Source organism: Pogona vitticeps, chromosome 4 (assembly GCF_051106095.1).
Source record: "Pogona vitticeps strain Pit_001003342236 chromosome 4, PviZW2.1, whole genome shotgun sequence".
Taxonomy (NCBI): domain Eukaryota; kingdom Metazoa; phylum Chordata; class Lepidosauria; order Squamata; family Agamidae; genus Pogona; species Pogona vitticeps.
In genome coordinates this window covers 32,199,312-32,215,547 of record NC_135786.1, presented here as the reverse complement: position 1 = coordinate 32,215,547, position 16,236 = coordinate 32,199,312, and the positions used below count along the sequence as shown (strand labels likewise).

Genomic DNA, 16,236 nt, shown 5'->3' with positions numbered 1-16,236 from the left:
CCTAGGATTTTTGTTTGTTTGTTTACCTTACAACAGCAACAATATAGTCATCTGGTCCCATGACAAGAACCTGGCTAGCAGAAGGTCCACTTTCCATGGAGAAATGTGGAATGTGAAGGTCAGAAGGGAAACCCTGGGAATCTATTTGTTGACGCAAGGCGTTTGCCTTGGACTTGCTGTATTGACAAGAAAGAGGAAAAAAAAACATGATTACTGTATTTTAAAAAACAGCCTGAGAAAAAAATAAAAAAGCACAGAAGCAGTACGTTGTTAAAATCCATGCCAAAAATGAATCAACAAGCTAATAAAGTAGTTTGTCCTGCTATTTTTCCTGAATGTTGACTGAGGTGTGTTTTTTTAAGCGTTCGCAGCACTGTGCATTTAAAACTATTTGCTACAGTTTTATTTAAGTGTTATTTGTAATGTCATCTTATATTTATTCATCTCATTTTAATACTGTATAAGATGCCCTGGGAAGTATGCTGTTAAAGGCAAACAAACTTTATATATAAAATATGAACAAAAATCAATCACACCTAAAATGTACCACAGCTTATTGAAATTGACGAAATCCAAACGACAAAAGAAAATGTCTAGAAGGGCATAAATCTCTTTTCAAAATTACAACATGGAAAGCACTTTGAAATGTATGCAAAATCCCACCTAATAGGTGGACCCTGCAAAATCTGTGGAAGTTTTTTTTAAATGGGTAATGTGCACAACCTGTCCTTGAAAAACAATCCAGCATGCTCAATGGACACAGAATGCTGGGAAGTTGCTGAGTTCTTTTTGTTTGTTTTTAAGAAAACCAGGCTGAGGGGAGTGGTTATGGCATAAATAAGGTGACATCAAATTAGTTCTCCATGTAATGAATACTTAGAAATGGTTTTGTTGTTGTTGTTTAGTCGTTAAGTCGTGTCTGGCTCTTCGTGACCCCATGGACCAGAGCATGCCAGGCCCTCCTGTCTTTCACTGCCTCCCGGAGTTGGGTCAAATTCATGTTGGTAGCTTCGATGACGCTGTCCAACCATCTTATCCTCTGTCGTCCCCTTCTCCTCTTGCCCTCACACTTTCCCAACATCAGGGTCTTTTCCAGGGAGTCTTCTCTTCTTATGAGACAGAAGTGGTTTACCACTCCCTAAAAGAAGGCACAGCTGGCTGGCCGGCTGGGCCCAGGAACAGAAGCATCCAATGTTTTTCTGAGGATGTGCAACACCTCGAACCCATCACCCAGTCAATGGCTCCATGCTGTCTATTTTCTGTATCTGAGAAACTTTGCTTGGAAAAGTTGATTTTGGGTCTACAATTCCCAGAATCCTGCAGCCAATATGGTCACTGCAGATTCAAGGAGCTGCAGTCCGAAAAGTAACTTTTCCAAGATTTCCTAGGAAGGCTGTTTCAGAGGCTGGCCTCATTGTTTCAGTCTTGGACCATATTCTGGAGGAAAAAGCAGCCTATGGAAACTCAGAAATTAGCCATCCCTAAACCAAATGATAAAACATATACCAATGTGAAATTGAGTGCTCATTCATAAGTTAAGGGTTACCTCATCATGTCTTCCACACTGTGAGAAATTGATGCATCATAGAAGGGGTCCCCCAGGCTGCTAGCTAGTGCCAACACGACTTTCAGTGTCTGAATTGAAAACAATATAGGAAAAGAAATGAATATGAATTAACTTTTGAAACCTATTTTTCAATGCAAAGAACAGCACGAGGAACTTACTTCTATTTGTAAGAGGAAATCCCAGACTCCCAGGCAAGCAATAGGACTTTATTAGGACCAATTATCAGTCCACAATAGTGTGCAAGCTTTCCAGTTCTCCTTTATTCTTCAGCCTTATTCAGGTATTCACCTCAAAATGTGACTATGGGTATAGGAGTTATAGCCCAAAGAAAAATATTTCAGAGCTCTATATTATGTACACCATAAAAAATCCACATGTCGTCAAATCATCTGATGTCCTCCAAACAGGTTATGGGAAGACCATGAAATCTGATTAGAAATATCTGTGGCAGGATTTTTCCCCATTCTTCATACTGCCCAAATTTTCAGTAATATGTTTTTTTGTTGTTTAGTCATTAAGTCATGTCCGACTCTTCGAGACCCCACGGACCAGAGCACACCAGGCCCTCTTGTCTTCCACTGCCTCCCGGAGTAATATGTTAGATACTAGAATTTTGTTGGCAATAGGCAGCAGGCAGAAGTGGATTTCTTAAAGCCTTTCAGAAAATGAAACTGTGGACCTTTGTTCACAAAGAGATATTCTAAAAGAAGTGCCTTCAACTAAAATATGTCAGCTGACTTCCATATCTTCCAAAAGGAGGAAAGAGAGAGATTATAAGAGAGAGAAGCATTTGTTTGTATTTTCTTTTCTAAATATTTTCCAATTTGATAAGAAAAAGATATACAGTAATAAGATTTATGTCTTCATTCAAAGTGTAGCTAATCCAAATACACTTTATTCATAGTGGCCAGAAAACTGTTGGTACTTCTGTAGAATTGCAGTTCACTGCCAAGATGCCAGGGCTCATTTCAGCTACATATTCAGGTGCCTGGCCAAACACCCAACTTCTCTGTCACCTTTGCAATTAGCCTATTACCCATGGAAAGTTACGCAAACCTCCTGCAATTACCAGTAGGATTCCAACCAGTCCTTTATAACCTGAACATTTTACTTTTGCCAGTGTTGCTAAGAGTGACACTGGCCAAAGAGACTCAAAAGCCTGTACTTTAACTCATGACGATCTTGCAAGATAGATCAAGCTGTGAGTGTGTAACTGGTCCAAAGTTGTAACTAGCCCAAAGTTATCTGTGAAGTGAATTTCATGGCAAAGCAGGAATTTGAAACCAAGTGGTCCAAGTTCTAGTCCAACGTTTTAACCATTATACCACTCTGGCTCTTGAATCTGATATATCTGCCAATGCTTAACACAGCAATGGCCATATTAAACAAGGGCAAGTTGTGCTCTCCCAGATATTGATGTACTACAGTTCTCATTATCCCTGACCATAGACTTGCTTGTTGGGGACTTATTGGGAGTTGGCTACACTAGCTAGGGCTGATGGAATTACTTACATCACTGTTTTTAACACTTCATTCAATCATATTGGAAGTATTTAGTTGTCAGTCTCAACAAAATAAATAGAAACTCCTGAGTACAGCAATGGGCTTCTGTGGCATTAGTAAAAACTCCAGTGGTAATTCCAACCAGCAAGATCAAAACATCCATGGTGGAGGAAATATTGTCATTATATAATAAGACTTACATGTCTGGATGAATTAGCCCTTAGTGTCATCCTCCCAAATTCTCTGTAATAAGAATCAGGAAAGGCAAAAGATTTGTACTACATTGTTACTCAAAAGGGGATACAGTAGTGCCTCGCTTAACGGGTGCTCCGTTTAGCGACAAATCGCTTAGCAACAACTTTTTCAGAGCGTTCTTGCGCTTCGTTTAGCGATGGTCCCTATGGGCGATTTTTGCTTAGCGATGGTTGGGACCATGTTTCGCATAGCGATTAAATTTTGGGTCCCCTGTTTCGCTTAACGATGGTTTAAACAGCCTCATGTTTGCTGTTTTTTAAATGTTTTTCTCTTATTTATAAAGTTAAGGTTTACTGTTTAAAATATTTGAAATCATAAAGTGCACTTAATAAATCCTTTGTTAACCAAATTTGACTTTGTTCTGACTCTTTTTTAATTTGTTGTTGTATTTTTTCCCCCATTGAGATGCACTGAATAGGTTTCAATGCATTTCAATTGGGGAACCGCGTTTCGCTTAGTGATGTTTCCTATGGCGATTTTCGCTTAAGGACGGCAATTCTTTCCTATTGGAACGGATTATCTGGTTTTCAATGCATTTCAATGGGAAACCGTGTTTTGCTTAGCGATGAAATTCGGAACGAATTAATATCGCTAAGCGAGGCACCACTGTATTTTAGTAAGTAAGTCTTACCTCTGTTATCCAGTGGAGTATATTTTCTCTGGCTACATGGCTGGTGATGTTAAAACCCTCAAGGATGTTCAGAGCTGTGAGCAGTGCAGGACCTGCATGAGGAGGTGATGGACTGAGAACAAGATGACCTGGGAATACAGAAAAAAAAGAGAAACAGCTAGTGTGGTACAGTTGCTAATGTTCTGGAGGTAGCCAAGAAAGATAGAATCAAATTCCCATTTAGCCCTGAAACTCACAGGATGGCCTTGAGTGCATTTTGAGTCTAACACTATCTCATAGGATTGATATGAGGATCTGAGGAAGAGGAGAGCTTTATATACTGTCTTCAGCTTTATTTGGAAATAAAATAATTGGGTTATTTGGGGGGAGGACACAATTTAAATTATTTTATGTTTAAATTAACTAATCCACAAATATTCAGAAAAACAACTAAAGCTGACAAGTGGGTTTTTTTTGCCTGTTTCAGCAAAACAAAATCCAAACCCAATAATAAAAGTATGTGGCATCTTTAGGACTGACAAATTTATTTCAGTGCTTTCTTTCTTGGATTACAATGTACTTCGTCAGAAACACACAATTATTTTTTATTTAACATTGATGTGTTAGCATAAAATGTTAAATTGTCCAACTTGTAAACAACACTCAAGATACACCTTTTTACCTTGATATACTGTATGGACTGGATTTTCCACCAAGACGGTGTAATTACTGAAGTCTTCTTCAGATAAGGTACCTCCAAATTTAAGGACCTAAGAAGAGCAACACAGGAACATATCTGTATGCAGTAGGTTTCCAATGTTATATGTTAGTCAAAGAGAACAACGGCGGCTTTTTTTTACAGAGTTTTCATGCAGAACTCCCCAAATTGCAGAGGTCACAAGGTTACACTCTTTTCTTAGAGCTCAATGGTTTTAAAAACATCTATGCTCAAGAAACTCTTTCTTAGCCAACCTGTGTGTTGAAGTCTACCTATGGCAGATATTTTCTGCCTTTCCAGAAAACTGCAGTAGATTGCAGCAACAAGAGGAGCATTCCTAACTGCAGGCTAAGGTGTGTTTTTCTGCTCCTTAGGTCTCAGTTACAAGTGAGGAAAAAACTATTTTTGAATCAGGTTTAGCATGTTTCAAATTGATTTTTAAAACTCCAACTACATAATGCACAAGGAAATACGGATTTTTTTGTCAGAAAGCAAGCTTTATGGTTGGAAAGTGAGGTATTTTAATCAGTTAAGGGATGGGCATTTATATTAAATTGCTTGTGAAATCAATTTATTTTGAGTCATTTTGGCATATGTGAACACTTCTGTCAGAATAAATTGTGTCTGTGGGGCTTGTCAACTAATGGATGCAAGGATCACAGATTTTGGGCTGCAGGGAAATCTTGCAGTCTGATTTTAAAAGAGAGCCACTAAAGTGAGAAAGGCTGGGTAGGGGGAAAGCGCTCCCTCCTTTCTAAACCTAAAAGCTGCTGATCTTGACAATTGCTCTGGCAGTTTTTCTTTGCTACTCACTGGTAACCAGCTGGCGGGGGGGGGGGCAATGTGTAGCCTGTATAATTAAATTGTAAACTGAGCTTTAAGTACTAGGGGGTGGTACAGTAGTACCTGAGTTTAAATTAACGTCTCAGTTAATTCCGGTTTACGAATGGAAATCCATTGAAAATAATGCCTTGGTTAATGATCTTCTTTTGCAGTATGAAGCAAGTTTCCCAAGGATGTATTGTGCCTGGGGGTTTATAGCGTCGCCCCCGTTCCTATGGCAAACCTTGTTTCGGTTTACGAATTTTTCGCATTATGTAATGTCCCGGAGAACGCATTCAATTCATAAACCGAGGTATGCCTGTATATAAGCAGCACGCTTTGCTTTGCCTTCCCCAATTCTGTTGCTCCCTCTCCTTCTTTCTGTGTCTATCTCCATGCATGTGTGTCAGGCCATAGGGACAGCTTGCTGTCTGATCTGTTTTAACTTTGTTCCCTATCTCTCATACTAAACTAGCATTATATCAGATTGTAATATTATTTTTTTAAAATTAAAAATAACACTTCAGCAACCAGCATGAGGGTGGGTGCAGGACAAAGTCTAAAATGCAATAATTCTAAAAGTCCATGAGGTCTCCCAACTGATACACGAAACACTTTAGAAACAGATTTAAAGTTTTCCCAAGAGAATTCACACATTGGCCCCAAAACATGACTATGATGTGACTTTAAACCGATGTAAAGTATCCTGATTCATCTGTCAATTTATTTTCGTAGTATAACTGCACCCTCAGCTAAGTTTTAGAATTAATGAATGGGCAAGGTGAGATTGTATCTGCATAATACAGTAGTTGCAATGTGTGCCCCCTTGGACTCTGCCTTTGCCTAACATTCCTGCCTTTACCTATAAGGGGCTACTGTACCTTCTTTTTCATTAATCCCAGTGGGCGTCAGCCACCACAGTGTATAACTGAAGCTCATGAACAAGCCTTCCCAATATATTTTTGCACTATACACTACAAACATTAGCATGGCCTACATATGCAGTTGGCATTAAACATAGAGAGCAAGAAAAGAATGGACTTGACTTACCTCTGAAATAATTTCTTGTGTCACATTGCCATTATAGAAGGCTGAGACCCCTCCTGATCCAAGCAAGTGTAAAAGACTGGCTAGATCTGGTCTTCTCATAAACATGCCAGGCAGCAGCGGCTGGCCATCTGGAAGGAAGGTCTCTCTGAATTTATCTGAGTGGTTATACTGTTCCTTTACTTCTTTGATAGCCATTGCTGCATACAATAGAAGAGGTAACAGGTGAGCGGACACTAATGTTTACAAGTAATGTTCACAGCAACTGAGCACACCTTGAAAAGGTAATTTTTAAAGATCACAGCTCCCAGCACCCATCAGCCAAGATGACTAGTACTTAGACTGGTAGGGGGACTCTGAAAAGTGCAGTCTCAAAGCAGTAACATGTCTGAGGTCTGTGGTTTAGAAATCTAGGAGGAATGCCCAATGCTTATCACTTACCGTCTGTAGATTTTACACATGCTCATTAAGGAAATCAGGAGAGGCCTTGCTTCAGGTGCCTTGGAGGCCAGAGCCTTCTCAATGGTGGTGCCTAATCTTAGAAAAAAAACAACCTCCATATCTATCCACTAATTTGCTAGCATTCAGGAATCAGGATGATGCAGTTCTTTTTGTCTGGAATTATTGATAAGTGACCTACTGAATTATGTTTTCCTACTTAGCTGTGGTGGATGTTTTGGGGAATAATTTTGTATTCTGAAGATAAAATTGTAAATGACGAGTTGGACCTTGAAGAGCAAGTTCAATGCAAAAATAAATATTTATATGCCCTCATGGGTGAAAGAAAGAATTCAAATGCATATAGCAAATGTGTGACACCAGTGTAAATTATTTTCCTAAAACCAAACAGTATGTTACAGATGACATAGATGAGATCTGGTCAGGCAAACCTTTATATCTGTAAAGGAAGAATGTGCTTATGCTCTGAAGAACAATTACTAAAAAAAGCAAGCTAATTTATCAACCGTGTGAGTAAGAAAATCTTCTACTGTGACAGTCACACAAAATCTGCATGTAAAGAATTCCTTCTGTTAATGATGGCCTATCTGTATCACATAGTTTAGCCCTAAGTGTTAATTGTCAAGCAGTGGATTTCACTTTCTTTTTAAAACTAAGATAATGGTTGAGGAGAAACAGTTTAGGCTTCTCTACTTTGTGGAATTTGTCCAAAGAACCAATCCCAGTGCCCTAACCTTTCATCTAATTTGTGTAGTGAACAATCTGTGTGCTAATCAAATCCCCGTGAAAAGTTACTTTTAAGATGAAGTAATATAATGGCATGCTGAAATCATAACTGATTTCCTCTCTTTTATAAGTTCCCCTTCTCCTTGTCATCTACAGAAGATAAGATGATGTTCTGGGCCTCAGTTAATAGATTAACTTCTGGGTGGCTTCTCCACATCGTCACATTTGTTTGTCTCAAAAGTGACTTTTCAAACTCTATCAGTATGTGGAAATATAATACAGTTTTCTACCAAAAAAAGTTCTATATTTTTAACCCCACATAGCAAGAATATAAGAAAGCCAGCCTTCAGAAACAACAGAAAGAGTATCAACAATTTAAGTTTTAAAAAATGTTCATATTTTTACAAGTTGTAGGCCGGCAATCACACTCTCTCTCTCTCTCTCTCTCTCTCTCACACACACACACACACACATACACACACACACAGAGTGTACTATTTTATGTTGTTAGCCGCCTAGAGTGGTCCTAATACAACCAGATAGGCGGGATATTAAATAAATAAATAAATAAATAAATAAATGAATGAATGAATGAATGAATGAATGAATGAATGAATGAATAGAATAGAATAGAATAGAATAGAATAGAATAGAATAGAATAGAATAGAATAGAATAGAATAGAATAGAAGGATCTCATCTGGGAACCTATCAACTGGGATAATTTGAAAAAACAAAGTTGAGAGGCTGTTTCACCAACCAGTTCTCCTTAGAATTAATAGGTCAATATCTCATTAATTTTTGTTCCCATCACTGATTCTCCCTAGGCATGCTTCACAGTAGGAAATGTTGGCATCGAAACAGGGAAAGGAAAGAAAGAAGGTTGTTGTGGGTTTTTCGGGCTTCTTGGCCGTGTTCTGAAAGTGGTTCTTCCTAACATTAGGAAGAACCACTTTCAGAACACGGCCAAGAAGCCCGAAAAACCCACAACAACCATTAGATCCCGGCCGTGAAAGCCTTCGTGAATACATTGAAAGAAAGAAGGTTGACCTAACCATTCTAGTCCTGCAAAATCACTGATTAAAGCAAAATAACTAATAAAATGGAGTATCATTGATTGCTGATGCCCTTAACAGTCTCAATGACAGTTTTCTCATTGTGTGTGTGGTTGAGTCTACACCACTGGTTCTTAACCTTGGGTTACTCAGGAGTTTTGGACTGCAACTCCCAGAAGCCTTCACCACCAGCTGTCCTGACTGGGGTTTCTGGGAGTTGCAGTTCAAAAGCATCCGAGTAACAAAGGTTAAGAACCACTGGTCTACACTATAGACTCGCCTGCCATTTCCACCTTTGGACTGATATAGCTGATTGCATATACCACAAACAAGCAAGCAAGCAAAGGCAGTAAAAGCAGAATTGTTGCTGGCCAAATAAAAAATAACATATGCCCATGAGAAAAGACTGAGCTTACTCATAATTAGCTATAAATTGTATAGTCGACAAAAATACAGTACATCAAATTTAGTCATGCCAGCTCCAGCAGGACCCACAGGATACATTGCAGTATAGTTGCCGTCTGAGAAACGGTTACTTTATCAACATCAGTAATGGTATACAACTGGTACATGCAACCTTGCTTTGCACTTCTTGATTAATGACTACACTCACCTAAATCATGTGTGACATTGAATCCATCCTGAGCTACATCAGCAGCAAAGCTCAGCAACTGTCTCCAGGGCAATCTGCCAAATACAGATACATGGCATTCATCACCAGCCATATAACAACAAACTATGATGAAACTGTTCCTGAGCAAAGACCCATTTTAAGTAGAAATCAAAGTGATTTAGTTGTTACCTTCTGCTGTACTGGTTGAGATGCACAACAGTCAACCCATCATTCAAGAAATTTAAAGAGAATTGTTACTTCAATAGAGCATAATCTGGCGAAAGCTAGGTCTTTTATTAGAGGAATTCTTCGGTCATTTCACATATTGCTTGGCAGTAAACCCGCACTTTCCATTAATGCATATCCATATGGCTGTACTTTTGCACATACATATAAAACTATTTATAGATATACCATAAGCATAATACAGTATGTGTATAGTAGATCTTACTGGGTCTAACTGTATAATTAATCTTTCCTAGATGGAATAGCAGAATTGTGTAGAATGTTGTCATAACATGCAAACATCAGTCTTCCATTTGAAACTGAACAATGGAGCACATAAGCATGGGAAATAATCTGACCTCCCATAAGACTGGTGTGCTTCATGAAGTCCTTTGATCATGCCTGGAACACCAACCAGAAGCCCCGGCTATACAAAAAGAAGAGCATACAGAAAAAGTAAAAGGTACCGCAAGGGTGCCAATCATACTACTTCAGGAGAATCTAAGTTTCAGATCAGGATGGGCAAGATGCACTGCTCCAGATATTATGAGATTTCAACTCCCATTAGTTCTAGCCAGCACAACCAAAGGTGGGTCCTTTTAAGGAGAAAGGTAGGGTAAAAATATGTTAAATAAATAAATGAGGAGTGCTGTGAGTTGAAGTCTTAACATCTGGAAGACCATCCTTTACCTATTCCTGTTTTCTTCCACTATAGAATGGGGAAACGTGAATGTGTAGAAAAGATGTAACTCTTTAAATAGGGTTTAAATCTGAGAACCACTAAGATAGAGCCCCACCCCATTTCTCTCCCAACAACAGGAGTGGAGATTTTTGGAAAGTCACACTTTAATAATTTTAGATTGATGTAATGGTGTATTATCTTAAAGCCAGCTACTAAGGCACATTTATAAATCCAAGTATACGCATGCACTACATATAAATAAATTCACCACCCACTCACTACTTTGCCCCCCAAAAGATAAAGGCCCTTTCACACCTTTGTTTCCCAAGCTTTCCTAAGACCCTCTTCTTGGATGCTGAAGGGGGCGGTCTCTCGGAAATCAATCACCCGACTCTCATTCTTCCTGATGTCGTGAACCAGCATTACGCCTCCACTGCAACAAGACAGCCACACGAAAGTGAAACAGACATGAGGCTCAGTAGCCTGCCAGATTTTGAGTTGGTTGGTTCTTAGGCTAATCTCAGATTTAAAAATTAACAAACAAACAAAAAACCCTATCCCTTTTGCTTTAACATCCTAAAGGCTCTCCCAGCGGTATGCTATGCACCAATTTGGGCCTTATCCTTGTTTCTCTAGGTGGGTTTCATGGCAGGAATCTTCCATTTGTGTTCATAATATTCAAAGAAGATATCAAAAGGTAAGGATCCTCATATTACTGATCAGAAGACACGCTGCCACTCTCCTGCCTTCTTCTCTTTAATAGATTTTCTGTGGATTTTAAAAAATGGAAAAAGTGGTGGAAGAACAAGGGACAGTTACAAGTGCATGTGAGTTGTATGTGGAGAGATTTTCCCCTGCTTAGTCCAAAAGCTGCTCTCGGTGAAGGGCACGGTAATGTGATGTTCCCGAAAAATTCACTGAATGAAATAGAGCCATCAAAGGATTAAAGGTGCACCTGAGGTTGGTCAAACTCTAGACTATTACTTCATCTGATGATTTCCAGCCATACTTCCAGCTTTTACTGAAAACAACAGTTGTCTTGAAAACTTATATTTACCTCCCCTCCTCACTCCCACTTGAATTAATAAAACTATATTCTTGAAAACAGGATGTGACATAATCCTTCTGGCAAAAGAGGGATAAACCTACATTTGGACTGTACTGTTCAGGCAGAAAATAAGATGTCATGATTAATACTTCTTGTTTTTTAAAAAAATCAGTGCACACAGAACACTAGATATCAAGGAGAAGATAACAAGCCAGGTTTTCCTCTAACATGGCATTTTGGACTTTTTGTATTTGGTTAGCTGTGAAGCTCATGTGTGACCATGTGATTTCTGTGCCTTCAAAAAGAATCTAAAGGAAGATCAAAAAGAATTAGAGGGAACAATTTTGCACATTACTGCCCAGCTCACATCAATTCACTACAGGTAATAACACACCACTTACATGCAGAAATCAGCAGTACTGTTTTTCCCCTAAGGAGCAGCCCTACAGTGTAAATTAGCAGCTGCCCAAAACCATACATTTGAGGAGAAATCAGCAAATGGTTACTTATTTAATTTGTTGTTACTGTATTTTTTACTACCACAAATAGAAACAGGTGCCTCAAGCAGCAAATTATCTTAAGCCTATCCTCCTTTTCTCTTAACTGTATCTTTGTGTCATTGGTATCTTATTCTCACTTTGTTTTTCTTTTCTCATTTTCCTACACACATAGAAATGAGCAGCACTGTTTTTCCTGCTGAGAAGCAGCCTTATGAATTGTAATTATAAGGCAGAACAACTAAGAGCAACTAAGATATAAATCAAATAAATAAATAAATAAATAAATAAATAAATAAATAAATAAATAAATAAATAAATAAATAAATAAATCCATGATGCTGAAATGTAAAGGGTGTGAAAATTTGCTGCTAAAAGAGCACAAACCCATTTATCCCAAGCATGGGAGCACAAACCAGCTGCTCCTTCCTGGCAGAAGGAAACACACAGGTAGGCTCACCATGGATATAACATGGCTGCTGCATTTTCAGATGGGCATATCTTCCTTTTCTCCCATCTTCTTCCTACTTTCCTCAGTCTCACATGGCCAAATGCAGTAAATACCAACTTCACTTTCAAGGAGTGAAGCCCTGCATGGCAAAATGGCTAGTTAAAAACCCAGAGCGACTATCAGAGAGAGAGAGAGAGAAGGAGGAGGAGCATCCAAAACTGGATGGAGGGATATCATCTGAGCTGATCTCCCAGGCAAAGCTCTTATGTAGCATCCTTTCCATATGCTCAGGACTAGGTGAGAAGACCACATCATCTCCACCACAAGTGAGAAACAATGCATGCAGCAGGCTGGTCTGATTTCATGTAGCAACCACCCATCTGGAACAGGAAGTTGCAAATATTCTTCTGGCTTTGCTGGGAGAGTGTTCTCTCTCAGCCTTCTTCTTTCCTACATGCTTGATGGTGGGAAACAGCAATTTTCTCCTTAAAGACTTTGAGATTATCAGAGAAACAGATGGCATTGCTATTGACCTGTGCTCAAGAAAATGTATCCGCTTCCTCTAGCAATTCATGTTTGATGTTGCCTCTAGCTATATAAGCATTGCACAAAACAAAGCTATGCCTGTTCACCTCCACTACACCCTATGATCAAAATGCTTCGTTGATTTGCTATGTGTCACCTTGAGTAAATTATGATTCTTTGTGTGTATCAATCATGCAATTGGCTATGTCTCAACAGGAGTCCCCGAAAGAATTTATCTCTGACTTTACATGGAAAGGAGTCTTGATGCAAGACTTAAAATGTGAAAATCCCCTTTATTACCTGGGGACTATCTGGAATTATGTAAGTGCATTTTAATTGTATTTTAATCATTTTATCTTTTATTGCATTTTAATTGAATTTTATGTAATTGTTGTAACCCGCCCAGAGACCTTTGGGTAGAGTGGGCAGTACTATTTTATGTTGTTAGCCGCCTAGAGTGGTCCTAATCCAACCAGATAGGTGGGATATTAAATAAATAAATAAATAAATAAATAAATAAATAAATAAATAAATAAATAAATAAATAAATAAATAAATAAATGGAAGACTTTCTCTTAAGGATATTTTCTGAAACATGTGTAAAAATGAAATAGACTGAGATATTTGTGTGTTTCTGGGGTGACCCTAAAGTGAAGCAAAGAATGAAGGGTTATTAATGCACTGGGTGGGATACCAATAAATCCCTTTCCAGTGGCTGCCTTAGGAAGCTAATACTGTAGTGGCTTTCTCTTGGTAGCTGGAAAAAATTAAAATAAAACAAAGTGTGCAACTCTATAGACAATCAATGTCTACTGAAATGTCCTGTCTGCCTGTACCATTTAGTCTAGCTAGGCTTGCTATTTGCATGAGAATGGGGGTTAACATCAAGGGACACACCCTGCTCCAAATTAGACCAGGGAGGAGTTAATCTTTCATGTTTTAAATGCTGCCTTTGTTCCATACAGGTCCTTAACAACAAAGAGTCATAGAACATCTGCTTTTTCACTTAAACCACTGATGTTCATCGGATACTTTAATCCCCATTAAAGCACAGCACTTATGTTTTATTAAATCAGTTTGCACTGATTAGGTAACTGGTCTTACCTTGGTGGTGTTTTTGATTTCTGTTCACCCCAACTCCCCTAATCCTGAGCATGATTTTTGGTTTAAGCAACTTGGATACCAAACCAGAATTTCCAGTTTCAACAAAAGTTTTCAAATCCCATTTGATGGGCCATGATCAGGTAACATTGCTTATGTAACATGCCCTCAATCTTTCTGGGTCTTTTCAGCCATCTGAAGTTTGAATTCTCTATTGCATAACTTCTATTCAAAACAAACCTTGCAGTGGCTAATGGGAGGCAACAGCCCTGGGCAATGGGCCAGGATGAGAGGTTATGATGGCCATGAAAATGGGGTTTGAATCCAGCATACACAACACTACCCGTTCAAAGAAATGCTGAGGGTGAGTGAAATGAATTGTGTTTCAGGAAGACATATTCTTGTCTTTGGGATGAGGCTGCATCACATTCCTTCCATAGCCCTGTTTTTTAACACCTGTGGGGGCCACAGATGGGGGAAATTCGACATTTAAATTTGGCCTATGGCCGCACTATTATAATAAAGTCACCATGCATACTTGTGAGAGTTCTGTAGCTAAATATGTCCTTTCCCAGAGGACATGGTGATAGATTGATCAGAATGTTAGATGCTGCCCACCTTGCCTTAGGGCACACCCAGTGTGCTCTAATTAGAGGCAGAGTCAATAGTTACAAAGGATGGTCATTCATTTGAAAGGCAGCCACAAGACACACTTCTATGGAAAAGGGAGATCTGTTTGAAGGTGCCCTGTTTGATAGGCTCTCTGATCTGAGTTCAATTTAAAGGTACAAAACCCCAAGAAGGAAACGCATGAGGTCTAAAATTACCCACAGTCAACACTCAATACCTATACCGCAAATTAAGCAGGCATACAGCTCACCTGACCAGTCTTCCCTAAAATGGTGAAATGTACTGAATTTCTATTTAAATTACAGTAATAAATTATACAAAGCAAATCCTTTGCATTTGATCTCCAGGTAGCAAGCCTCAACAAGACTATAGCCTAACATCACAGCGAGCTTGTGTGTGTAGGGAGGAGGGACTGTGTTTCATGTGAACATTACAAGACTGAGTTCCCTGAGGAATATTTGCAAAAAACAATTTCACTACCAAATTGTAGAGGAATTCAACACCAAATGAAAACTGAACTGTTGTACTCTAGTTAGTACAGTATTCTTGTTTGCAGGCTTGCCAGTGTGATATAATAAAGAAGGCAAATGATAAATGAACTCAATCATAGTGGGCACCTACCCGCCAATGCCAGCTGTGTGAGGATTGATAATTCCTGAGCATAAAGCTGAGGTGATAGCTGCATCCACTGAGGAGCCTTGCTTGTTCAGTACCTCGATCCCCAGAGCTGTGCAACGGGCAGCATCAGTCACTACTGCACCTTGATGGAATATCTGCAGGACACCACATTTTGAGATAATAGCTTAGGGTCATAGTAGATATGTACAGCAGTGTGTATTCCATACAATTAACCCATTTTTCTTTCTACAAAGGGACTTCCGCAGAGGTGCATATCAAAGCCATGGGAGTTGTGTTAGGGGAATCACATGCTATGACATACAGACATCTTTCACCACTTGAAGGAACACCTTTTGTAATAATGTGATAAATGTATCATCTACTGTAGCTTTTGACTCTCAAGGACACTCAGAAGGGGCCAACATTTCCATACTAGCTAACAACAATTCATGGTTCCATGATGGAACATTTTTAGGGCATCTTCATGTGTGACTCTCAAGGACATTCAAAAGGGACCAACATTCCCAACCCTTGACTTTACCTAGCTATCTACAATTCATGATTCAATGATGGAACATTTTAGGGCATCTTCAGATGTATCGGTAGCATGGGTCTTGCACAATAACTGTTGTATAGAATCTAGCAGGTGTTTTAGAAGATTTGTATGTGACACTCTGGACAACTGCTGTCAGTCATAGCTGCCATTATGTCAATGGGCATGGCAGGCTATTCAGACCTGGTATAACTATGTTACTGCAGATCCTTGTTCAGCTGTGAAGTCCAACAGATATTGTTGGGCCAATCTCAACCTAAGTTATCTGTCAGGATTTATGCAAGAGCATAATTTAGAAGTGGGTAGGGGGAAAGGGATGGGAAAAAAATTAACTGAGTTCCTGTTGCCATTTTGCAGCTCCTGAAACTGGCAGTGGGATGAAGCAAACTTTGCCTTCAAAAAGTAGCATTTATGTGGTTTGCAACGTGTTTCAGAGCATCAAAAGCTTCTGCAAAACCATGTGTGCAGTTAGAAAACAGGCATGACTAACTGCACACGTCTTTGAAAAATGTGCACAAGCAGGCTTAATTCA

At 39.0% G+C, this 16,236-nt stretch overlaps 1 protein-coding gene across 2 annotated transcripts in view; it reads right to left on the bottom strand.

Moving 5' to 3' along the window:
* The window catches only part of GGT7 (gamma-glutamyltransferase 7), a 46,631-nt gene that overhangs the window by 18,160 nt on the left and 12,235 nt on the right, over positions 1 to 16,236 (bottom strand). For both annotated transcript variants that reach the window (XM_072997006.2, XM_072997005.2), the window contains exons 3-11: positions 15,155 to 15,306; positions 10,597 to 10,714; positions 9,959 to 10,026; positions 9,375 to 9,448; positions 6,526 to 6,722; positions 4,618 to 4,705; positions 3,957 to 4,084; positions 1,547 to 1,635; positions 27 to 176 (exon numbers count right to left, since the gene is read on the bottom strand). In XM_072997006.2, the coding sequence (XP_072853107.2) occupies positions 27 to 176; positions 1,547 to 1,635; positions 3,957 to 4,084; positions 4,618 to 4,705; positions 6,526 to 6,722; positions 9,375 to 9,448; positions 9,959 to 10,026; positions 10,597 to 10,714; positions 15,155 to 15,306 (1,064 nt within the window). The remainder of the gene's footprint in view (positions 1 to 26; positions 177 to 1,546; positions 1,636 to 3,956; positions 4,085 to 4,617; positions 4,706 to 6,525; positions 6,723 to 9,374; positions 9,449 to 9,958; positions 10,027 to 10,596; positions 10,715 to 15,154; positions 15,307 to 16,236) is intronic.